We start from the raw sequence: 11,916 nt of genomic DNA on the forward strand, positions 1-11,916 counted from the left end.
TATTTCCAGTAAATCAGCAGGGTTTATCTCCCCTTCTCTCCCTCTACCATTGCATAAACTCTTTCCTCTTTGCTCGACTATTTTTAACAGGCTACCTCGCAGCTTGTGGAAGAACAGGCACTTCTCTCTCAGCACATGTCTATGTGATTTAAATTATATCTGGTGGGGCAGGTTTGTTTGTTTTTATCTGCTTTGCTTTTCAACTAATTTTAACTTCGTTGTCTCTATAGGAATCAGAATAAATCAAAATAATTTTTCTTTTGTTTTTCTTTTCCCCTGGGAGGCAGTGCTCTGCAGCAGTTTTACTGAGGTTGCTGTATGCTCACAGGGAGGTCTGCATCATTCCCGGTGCACGAGAAAGAAAAGCAGTTGAAGTTTTTATATCTGCTGAGTTTGAAAAATTGTGAAATACCCTGTTGTTTCAAATGTGCAACATTTTTTGGATGTATATAATTGAAAAACTAATTATGAAGCCCCAAGAGGGCATGATTAGTCATTTGGCCAAATAGAATAAAGCACTCAGTTAATGAATGAGTCTGGTTGACAGTGAAGTCACCCCCACCTCCACCCAGATTGGAAATATTAAGAAATATTAATATGTATGTAGTTTAAAAATAACCACTGGTAATTTGTAGTTATATCTTCTGTGTCACCATTATCTTGAAATTTTTTTTCCTTTATGTCCCTGATTGCCACTTGCATCTGTTTTGTGTAAGGTGTTCTGAGTTTTGGTAGTGTTTGGTGGTGATAATACAGATTAGGAAGGCTTTACAGGAGAGCATTGGGAATTAATGGTCAAATATTGTCTAGATAAGCTTCTAGGTACCAAGCAGAAGTAATTGTATGAAGTTAATAGTTTTCAAAATACTTTTCTGTCTAGGAGTGTCACAAAAACTGCACATACTATTCCTAATATAGGCTATATTTTTCTTTATAAGAGAGACTCTACAAGTAGGTTTAATGATTGGAGATGGAAGAAGTTGTTAGATTTGTAGTTGGAGATCAGTCAAATGTCAAAATATTTTCATCCAGTAAATACATAAAATTAGGTTCTTGGACAAAAGTAACAGGTTATTTCTATTCTTTTTGTTTTGTTTTTTTTTCCTCTGACATCCCTCTCAGAACTGATGCTTTTAAAGAATTTTACTCATCAGTTAAGTGGTTTACATATGTTTTGGGGTGTAATTCACTGTTAGAAATCTTAGAGCAATTCTTTTCTCCTGTATCTAATTTTTCTTCTGTGGGTGTGACTGCTCAGGGTTTTAAAGCCTACATCAATTAATTTAATGCCAACATCAGGTCTGGCTAGCAGTGGATGTATGTACGTTCTTCTGCATATTCACCTGCATAAAGCTGTACTAAAGATGCTGTGTTAGCTTGTTTGCGGAGGGAAGGGGTTTTAAGGCTGTTTCTTAAAATTTCTCAATTAAACTGAGGACCTGATCTGTACTTGTAACAGTGACAAAATTGTAAAGTGTAAAAGGCAGTGCTCCACAGAGAAATTAAGACTTCCATGTTGCTCTTCAACATGGTTATCAAGTGCATTGTTTCTTTGAAAGTTTTTTTCTGAAAAATAGTTATGCTGCCACAAAATTTAGTAATTTTTAATGTAATTCAGTTTTATGTTAATTTCCTTAAAGATGAAAGTTGAATTGTTTTGATTAATAATCAAACTTAAAATATTCCTGACTGTGACTCTGAACAACGAAAGAACTCCTAATTCTTTTAGACAACATTTCTTGCTGTCATAACTTCAGGGTATGATCATCTTACCTGATAACAAGAAAGGGTGTTTGCCTGTTTCATTAACAAACTTCAGCTGAACAATCGAGCAATGACTCGCTTCAGAAAATCTGATTTAGGCTTACAAGTGATCTAATGCTTTTTGAACTTCTAGTAGCCCTGTTGCCCACTAATCTCGTGATCTGTGGATCACGTTTAACTCTCAGGGATATACATGCATGTCTCAAGGGAGTTCCTTCACATTTAGCATTGAATGCAGCAGTAAACTTCCTCACCTACCCTACTTACCTTGCATTTTCAGAATTTATCCACTGAAATTGTTCAATTATCACTCAAAGGCTCACTTTTTCAAAGAAGGAGTTGCATATCTGGATTTTACTGATGTAAGATCATCTTAGTCATCTGACTATAGTTCCCATCTGCACATCTTTTCATGTTCTTATTGAGATATTCAGAAAGCCAAGAAAAATTATGTGACTAGCCTAGCAGCTGAATCATTGTGTTTTATGGTGAATATCAATGCTGGCACAGGAAATGCAAGATACTAACTCAGGTCTTTTCAAATGACAGAGGGAGGAAGAGGATTTGTAAACAGTTTGCAATGTAATAATGGAATCTTTGTCCAAGCATTTTTATAATTTAGTAATAATAATTTTCGATTGTGGTTTGGGGTTTTGGAGGACTTTCTATTTGTTTTTATTTTCAAGAATTTTATTTTTCATTGCCTTTATGTAAATTACACGTTTTGCAGAAATTGTCATGATATCTTAATTTTCATGTCTCATAATTATTATTTCATTATATCCCATATATGTTAATAATTATAGATTATATTATGAAAAATGCATACATATTTTCAAATAAAAACCATGAACAACTTGTAGTAATTGAAGTATAAATTGGAATTGTTTTAGCTGCTGAGCCACATTTTTTTAAAAAAGCCGTAATAAACTCATTAACATTAGAAGAAGTTTTGATTTCTTTAATAGGCCTCAATGTTACATTTTCACTGTATGGCAGTGCTTCCATGTCTCGGTAACATTGCAGTCTCAACAGCCAAAATTAACAGTGGTTTTATTTGGCATTGTCAGCCATAAGGCAAGCTCCATTTTATTTAATCTTTGACAAATAAAAAGAAATTTTAATCTTTTTTCCTTTTTTTCTCCTTTAGGCTTAAAATGAATAAACAATGCCGTTTTTAAAGCATGACTCATTCAAAAGTACATGTTAAATGAGGAATTGTTCATTTAATTAAAGTGATTCCTTTGCCAGTCTTTGTATTGATGTGTACAGATTAACAATTTTCAATTCACAGTACAAGACTCGTCAACTAGTACTGTTTTCCTTGAGATAAAAATCTTTGTTTTGCAATCAATTTGCACAGAATGTTTTCTAGTAGTGTTTTGTGCCTGTTCTTTTGTAACTACGTTTTGTGTTTCCAGTGCATTAAATTTGTCTGTGTGATTTTTACAGAAGCAGCATTGGGGAAAAAAAAAAAAAGAGGAAAAAGGCGGGAAAAATAGGACTTAGAATAATTTTTAAAGTCATGCAGAGCATTTAAGGAAAAAAGAACAAAAGCCCATTAGGATAAAAGTAGCAGGAGGGGTATTTCATTTTACTCGTCTCATAGAAAGCCTACATAAACAATATGCAAAAAACCCCACCAAAAATGCTGGCACTAGCTGCACACACTTGTTATCTTTTATAGATCCTTTATGAAGATATTCCAAATAAGGTAAAATATAGCAATATAAGACAAAATAATACATGTAATAGAAAAATCTGAATCACTTTATGATTTGCGTTAATAGAAGTTAACATGTATAACCATTAGATTTCAAAGACAGCATTGAACAGGGATCTGGAGAATACATGGCAGAAATTTTGGAAAGCTTTATGTGCATTATGTTTACACTTAAAAAAAGATAATATAATTTCCTATTTAAAAGCATAAAACCACAGTCACAGTTCCATTTGAAGAAAATGAGTGGGGTGAAAAATGTCAATTTTGCTGACAGTATGTCCCCACTAGAAGAAGTGGTTTCTTTACTGATCATTTCTTGCTTGCGTTCATACAATATCAAACTTGGGTTATTGTTTTACTGCGTATTTCTTTTCTTTTGCCCGCCTGATAGGACTTTGAAATGATACCAAATAATTTACCTTTCAACTGGTTTCATTCCAGTAGCCTACTTTGGGATTATTTGGGCTTTCAGCACACTGAAGGGGTGTTGGCATTTTCTAAAAAGCATTTGAATTGATATTTTAGTAAATCATTTTGGTAAATCTGATGCCAGTTCTTGATTATTTGACCAGTCTCTCATGTAAGTGACATAAATAATTAGGTTACTACAAAACTGTAATTTGAGTTAAATGTGTTTTCAGGTCTCTCAACACAATAAACTTCCTTACAAGGCTTTCTGCTTTATATCTGAGGAAAAGCAAGATGCAACACAGGCACCAAAGTAGTAGACGACCAGCGGTTCCACTCGGATCACGGATTTTAACTGATCCTTCTAAGGTCTTTGAGCATAACATGTGGTAAGATGTTTCTTCAAGGCTGATTTTCATATAATTTTGTATACTGTTTACTCTGATGAATGATGGTGTGGGTGTATAAAACAAGGTACTGCCAGAACAGACACGTGAAGGTAGCACTAGAGGAAACTTGAGACTGTCAGAAGTAATCTGACAGTTACGAGCTCTCAGTGATTCGCGTTAAAAGCTGCCAAGCAAATAGTTAGTCAAGGAGTGAAAGGCAAAATATTGTTATAGATCAGTAATCAATTGGGAGACAGAAAATGTAGAGATAAGATAGTTCATGTTATTTATAATAGCAGAAAGTTGCTAGTTACGTACAATAACATTGCATGCTGGCACCCTAGTCTAAAACTGACATCATTTTGGAAGGTACGTGTAAATTACTCATATTCTTCTAAAGGTGTACTGAAGATGTTACAGATAATTCAACAGAAATTTTCACACACTGTGCAATTATCAAAAAAAGTAAATTGAATTTTAACATAAAGATGTAATAGCAGAGAAAACATCAATGTGTACATGCTGACAAGAATAAGAATTGCCCTGATTTGCAACATCTCCATCTCTAAAAGGTATTTTTGTGGTTAATGGATACTCAGAAAAGAGTGAGATTCAACACAGTGGGAAAAATTATATTGAAAAGCCTAAGATTTTTGACTGTGGAATGGAGATGAACACAAAACAGCAAGTGATATAGGGAGTGTTAGAAGGATAGAAGAATATCTAAATTTGTTTAGGAAGTAGAATATCTGGTCTCCCAAATATCTATCTGCCTGAGATATTTGGGAGACCAGAAATTTCTATTCCTATAGTTCATAATAAACCCAAGGAATATTTGTTGAGAAGTGGTAAATTTAGAAGCTATACAAAAAATTACTTCTTACAAAATGTTAAATGTATTTTTGAATTCTGTCACCATTTTTGAAAGCAAAAGTTTAACAAAATTAGGAAAAGGATTGGATGTGGCTAACAATAACCAATGGGTAGCATAACATAGGAGTAACATGACGCATTTCAGGACCTAAGCTTGCTTCATAGAAGTAATCTGCAATTTTACTTTTACTTTCCTCAGAGGTGTCCTCTGCTGTCAGAGAAGCTACAAGACAAGCATTTGTTCTGAAATGAAGTTTCAACTTGCCAGGGCTTTTAAAATTACTAATTTTTTTATAATCTGTTTTATTGGTCCACTTTGCTTTTTAATCTAAATTATTTCAAAATATTCTCTATATCAAATTCTGATGAAGAAAATGTCTTAAGAATATGATACAGAAGATTGTCTTCTGGTTAATAAAGTAGTATATTTGTTACTCTTTTTAGTCTCTAAATTTGGGCTTAACTCATTAGTTAAGATACACAACCAGATCTGTCAGCTGTTAGTGTTTTCTAAACTAGATGTCCCCAAGCTGTGGTCTCCAGCACTTATCACTTTAAGGCCAAATTTGGAGTTAGCTATTCTTCTTGGTCAAAAAAGCTGGAAGCTGGCTGATTATTGTGTTAAGAGTGTAAAGTTTGTCTCTGTATTTCATAAATCTATATGCAGTGTAGTTCTGGAGCATCTTCCAGGCTCAGTGCTTCCTGCTATGTGGATGAATCCTTTACATGTGTAAATGCTGATTCAAATGTAGGCTATATAAGCAAGGTAGGCAAAGATTTTAAGAAAAAGGCCACCCTTTTTCTGTAACATTTTTTCTTGATGAAACTCAGTTAATTCATTTGTTTTATAATTTCCTTCAAAAAATTGATCATGTGTAGCTTCAGTTTTTCCTGCTAGCCTTTGAAGACAGTCTAATACAAAGTTATCAAACTTTGATGCAGGTGGTTGGGATGGATTGTGAAGATGGAAGTGAAAGAAACAGGGTTGTTCAGGAAGTGAATCTTCAGATGAATCCATGTAGCTCAGATGGGAAAACAGGTGAAATTGAATTGAAGCAGAAGTCCATGGATGTTGTGATGGTCTTGATAAATCAAGAACCTGGCTATGATGTGGGGTAGGTCCTTGTTTCTGAATCTCACTGAACTGGCAGGGTTCTCACTAGGGACATAAGGAGAATTAGGATGAGTGGTGGTAGTGCTAAATAGATTATACAGGGTGACCATAAGATACTCATCTCCTCTAGCACTGATGTATGATGTCCTTTTGTTTTCCACTCATCATCTTTGGTAGTTCATACAGTGGCATTCTTTTTGTGTGAATTGGCAGAGAGACAAGAGCTACTACCATTGCTGCTAGAAATACTAAGTAAATTAAATTTGGGAACTAATGCTTTAGATGTTTGTTGTGGTGCTTTTCTGTCGTTTTGGGAGAGAAGTAATGAATGATGCTAGACATTGGAGCAAAAAATGCCTGCTTCTATGCAGGTCAGTAATTGACAGAGTTTTCACATTATCCCAGAGATAATTAAACCCTGTGTTAGCAAACAAGTTAGTGGAAAAGGACTAAGTTGAATAAGCAGAACTGAAAGCAGCATTGTTTGATCTCATATCAGGCCTGCTCATGTTAACAGTTCTTGGTGTGGCTAAAATGGATAGCTTGCTTTGCTGCTCTAAGTGTTCGGCTTAAAACAATTCTGTATTTAAACACTTCTGTGCTTAGAATTCTTATGTGTCTTGTGTTCCTACCAGCTTGTATTGCTGAAGGAGCTGCCTCATTTGAAGCATCCAAGCTATGTAAATAGTTTGTGGGAGAGCTACACAATGTCCCTTCTTTTGTAGATTTTGATCAAGAAGTGCTGCAGCAGTATTGTTATTTGGGATCTACCATATAGAAATTTCTACAAAAGTGCCAAAAGGTGCTCTATGACTTTCCAAGGAGGGGAAAAAAAAGGCGTTTAATGAAGATGGAGGGCTTCAGGCACCTTTAGTATTGTGTGTTGAGCCCCTAAGGGCTCTGACAGACATGCAATGATGGATTAAAATTGATCAGCTAAAGATTACACCGCAGCAAGTCATCTGTCAGAAGGGCTGCCTGTGTATTATTGCCATCTGAATAGTCCTTGGTTTCAGCTTGCTGGAATAGGCAAGGTCAAAACTGGTGATAGCGGTGAGGGAAGCAAGTCTTTCCAAGAGGATGTCTGCCTAGTAATGCTTCGGTCATTTGGTTTTATTCTGCTGCAGTGTGTCTGTCAGAGCCATGACACTGCACAGGAACATTTGGTATATGAACAAATACAGGAAGGGGAGAGGCAACCTGCTGGGGACAATAATGAGAAATATTTCAGTAGAGAGGCGGAAATCAAGTCTGAGGCAAGCAGACAAATATATACCAATTAGTCTCCCACAATTAACAAAAGGGGAACAGTGAAGGTCTAAGAATTAAATTACCTATATGTCACCATGTACGGAAAAGGAAGATGCTCATTAGCTTTTAGAGACAATCAACTCTTTTCAAGTTGGCACCTTCTTCCTTTTCCCATAGTAACCAACGGAATTTTAGTAATGGGCTTTCAGTTAGTTGATTTCAGTAGGATTAGGATCTAATAGATGACTTGAATTATACTATCTAATTTAATCTGTTCAGACCGGAGAATTTGGAGGGACAGCTGACTGGCTTTTGAAAACATCCTGCAGCACATTTTTGGGCACCCCCCATTGTCTGATCCAAACCCAGGATCTGCAGGGAAGGCAGTTTAGTCATCAGGGTCAGATCTGGGCTTGGTTCTGTGACCATGGATTAACATAACATTTAGGTAACCACACAAATATAGATGGCATAGACTTTGGAAACATTGCAGCACTGCTTGACTTTTCTTACAAATGTCTCATTCAGGTTTTTTTAAAATGTTACCTATCTCTATTCCTCAGAAAAGTAAAATCCTGTTAATCAATTCCACCTGTTCCAGTTGAATAGGTGGATTATGCTTCCTGTTTCAGAAACAGCTGATTTCTTTGCTAGTCCTTAGTTCCCATCATAAGCACTATTAATGTGAGATGTTTCTTGCATTAGGGTGTTTGTTAGTAGGTCTGTTATTGTATTCAGTTAAATACAGTTCTAATGGGATACTCAAAATACATGCCTGTAAACACACTCAATTTGCAAGATATATGTAATCCGGTTATTAAGAAAAGAAATACATTCTACTTCAGTCTCTTTGCAGTTGGGACATCTTAATCACTTGACTTTTACCTAATTAGTAATTAATTTTCATCTATCATACACTGAAACTTAGGTTTTAACTGTCAGTCTCGTTGTGGTCATTTGCTTGCACTCAAAATATAAAAAAAAAGTATTTGAGACAGTGTCGCTAATTCATGACTGTTTTTCCTGGGAAAAAATATTGTGAAAAACCCTACTGAAAAGCTGGGTCTTCAACTGCCTTCTGCAGGGACCACATGCAATGGTCACAAGAAGAAGAGGAGAATGCCAAGAAAAAAGCAACAGAGAACTCCCTTGTGAAAGTTCAATCAGAAGACCAAGGTAACAAATATTGAATGGTATAAAAATTCTCGTTTTAATGCTCTTTATTAAAACATTTGAAGATGCTGTAGAATTCAGGAAGACCCTTCTTATTTCTTTCTCTTGTCTAAATTTTTTGATTAGTTTTTGGGTTTTTTTCCCTTTGTTGCCTCAAAAGATCTCAAAGTATGTTTTTCTAACAACATAGTTACTTATTTGAACAATTTTGCGGTTGGAGTGGCAGTAGGCTCTATGTAAACAAGTACATCAGTATGGTGCAGTTGTTCTGAACCCTTTCACAGTCCTTCAGAATACAACTCCTACTACACAAGGCTTTTACAGGATCAAAGGGAATGAATTTGCATTCAGCTAGGGTACTAGGGATGAAGATTCCCATGTACAATATTCAAATGCTTTTTAGGGATTTGTGGACTATTTAGAGAGCTTGTGTTTGTACATTGCACCATATTTCAGTTAACTGCCGTGAAAGTTGCAGTGGTCCCAGCTGGTCCCGGTTTGCTGTCTGCCAGGCTGAACTGGGAGTGCTTCAGCAATCAATGTATTCACTTTGTGTGGAGGGTGTTCCAATACATCCTGCACAGTCTGCTCTGTATGGGATTAAGGAGTTTTGTGCCTGTCTTCAGAAAGGAAATTTAGTGTGTTGTGGATTTCTGAAGAGTGATAGCTCTAGGTTCAAACTGGCAAACTAAACCATAGACTAAACTCTAGGATAGTTATGAATGCTAAAGCTGGAATATCAACTTGATAGTAGCATAGAAGACTGGATTCTTAATTTGTTGTTCTGTTTGAAAGATATTCTGAAAGCAGTTACTTGGATGTCCTGTGCCTCAGTTTACGTAGCCTGTTGTGAATCTGTCAGATAGTGTCATTGTGATCCTATGCCTTGATGTAATTAAGGTACCTGTTGGAGTTTATTTGAATTACTTGAGAACGTGCCTTGCATTGTGTGCCCTTCACCACCTTGAATACTCTGGGATTGTCAGCCTGCCTTTCTCTGTTACCTCTCACACATTCTTTATCTACATGCAGGAGTACAATGTTTGTTTTTCAAAAATTACATCTAATATCTTCATTTGATCTGTATAAAAAGCTGAAAAAGAGCTCGTAATTGAAAAGTAAGCGGTGTGACCATGTGGCTCATGGAACCTTTCATTCTTTCTCTACAATCAATTACAAGTTAGTTTGTGTTGGTGAGAAATGGAATAATCAGTCATTTGTCTATTGCCAAGAAATGCAAAAATCCAAGGACATCTCCTATGAATGCCCCTCTGTTTAGAACTTGAATAGGTGAGCATTGGTGATAGTGCTCCTTCAGAAAGCTTCAGCTTCATTCTGCAAGTGGAAGTACATTTTGGCCTATTTGTGTAAACAATGAACTAGACCAAGGCTAATGAGCAGATTATATTGGGGCCTTGAAAAATACAGTAAGGAGAAAAAAGACAAGACAGACTTCAACAATACTATTATATTACTAAAGTAGAATAGTCCTGGTGAGCCTTTTTAAAGCAAGCGAAGTTAAACCAAATGAACTCATGATACTACCTTTAGGAATTTGATTTACTTATTAGCATGTGCAATTTTGTCTCAGGCATGCTTGCTAGCATTGGAAGATTCTGTTATGGAGAAAAATTGATTGATAAAGTAAAGTTGTTTTGGCAGGGGAGGGCTGGGGTTTTTTTTGTCTTGGAAGTTTATCTGTTTTTTAGTTATGTAATTTTTACATGCTTTGGCAAATTTAGTGGGTAGGCTAATTAAATACACAAAATGAAACAAAAATTTGATAATACTGCATACATGTTATTACACAGAGGTGCAGGAATGACCACTGCAACAATGCAGAGTAAAGTGTTCCTTCATTTGAACCCGTGTCATTCCTTACTAATACAATTTGAAAGGCTGACTTTAGGTACTGCTTTCCTTCAGAAAACTGGATGTGAATTTAAGTACAAGGGTTCTGAGCAGACTTGTAGGAAAGTGGTGACTACAGCAAGGGGTGATAATAATTTGAGAACCTTTTGAGTAGAAGGGTTTCTGTTTTTTATACTGAAACTGAGCAGTCTATAAATGTGCAACTTAAACTATTGAAATCTGATATATATATGACCTCAATCAACTCTGAACTTATAAAACAGGTCTGTACAATTACAATTACATGGCTGGGTCTTGCCCTTTAATAATACAACTGGATATATTAAATGTTAATTTTAAAACATTATGCAGATTTCTAGGACAAGGCATTCTGCCACCTCCTTACCACTTCCCACTGCCTGTCTGTGCCTCTAATGATAATTCTCAGCCTTGTTTATCTCTGAAAAGCTGTAGTGATTTAGGAAATAATATGTTAAGATTTAAAGAGAGTAGTAGGAGAAGTGCACCATGCATTTACTCTGTGCATTTATATTAAAAGAATTAATGTGTTGGTGTGAGTGAGAACAAAATAAGAAAGGCAACACATTATATGAGATACACTTTTGCAGCAAGAGATGTCAGGGGTAGCAAGATAATTCTGCAAATGCTTTGGAAATAAGGGGGGAAAAGCAAGAAAAAAGGTTTGGTTTGGTACTTAGGAGGGATAAGGAAGGGAAAACCATCAGCAAAAGAGACATTGAAAAGCTGTAATTCTTATCTTTTTATCAGCCTTCCTTTGAAAGGGTTAGCTAGCTCCAGTCCAGTGGCTAGCACACTTAGTGCTAGTGAGAAGGAGGAAAGATTTTGTTCTTGAACTGAGAAAGAACAGGTTACAAAGTACATCCATAGAGTACATGGATGACTGGAAAAGCAGAAAAGAGAATATTTGCTTTTTTAAAAAGGGAGGTGGGAAAAAAGAAGAGTCAGATAATTAATTTCAGTTCCTGGGAAAATACTGGAAGAGTACATCCAGAACTTGCAGACATTGGGTTCAGAAGAACAAAGGAGATGAATACTGGCCAACAATCATTTTTTTCAAGAATAAATCATGTAAAATCAAGCTAATTTCCTTATTGGAGAAGGTTACAAGCCCTGGGGATAAGGGAAAAGCAGCAGATGTCCTGAAGTTTATCCTTAGTCAGGCTTCTGACTTGCTTTACTTGACATTTTCATAAGCAAGTTAGGCAAGCAAGAGCTAATGAAACTGCTTTTGGGTGAATGAATGCCTAGAGAGATCCTTTCAGAAGGGAAAGGATTTGTGCTGGGCAGAGGAGTGTTTTATTCTGTGTCCAGTTCTGCTTGGTATTTTC

At 35.9% G+C, this 11,916-nt stretch overlaps 1 protein-coding gene across 7 annotated transcripts in view; it reads left to right on the top strand.

Moving 5' to 3' along the window:
* METTL8 (methyltransferase 8, methylcytidine) overlaps nucleotides 1-11,916 on the top strand; it is a 46,785-nt gene that overhangs the window by 1,492 nt on the left and 33,377 nt on the right. For 5 of the 7 annotated variants that reach the window (XR_007205007.1, XR_007205008.1, XR_007205009.1 and 2 more), the window contains exons 3-5: nucleotides 91-171; nucleotides 4,129-4,284; nucleotides 8,607-8,698. Coding sequence is in view for 4 of the 7 variants with exons in the window: in XM_048310386.1 (XP_048166343.1) it covers nucleotides 91-171; nucleotides 4,129-4,284; nucleotides 8,607-8,698 (329 nt within the window). In the remaining 3 variants the exon portion in view is untranslated. Of the gene's footprint in view, nucleotides 1-90; nucleotides 172-4,128; nucleotides 4,285-6,099; nucleotides 6,273-8,606; nucleotides 8,699-11,916 lie in introns of those variants that run through there. The other 2 variants (XM_048310387.1, XM_048310388.1) reach the window with 2 other exon arrangements.

Source organism: Corvus hawaiiensis, chromosome 7 (genome assembly GCF_020740725.1).
Source record: "Corvus hawaiiensis isolate bCorHaw1 chromosome 7, bCorHaw1.pri.cur, whole genome shotgun sequence".
NCBI lineage: Eukaryota > Metazoa > Chordata > Aves > Passeriformes > Corvidae > Corvus > Corvus hawaiiensis.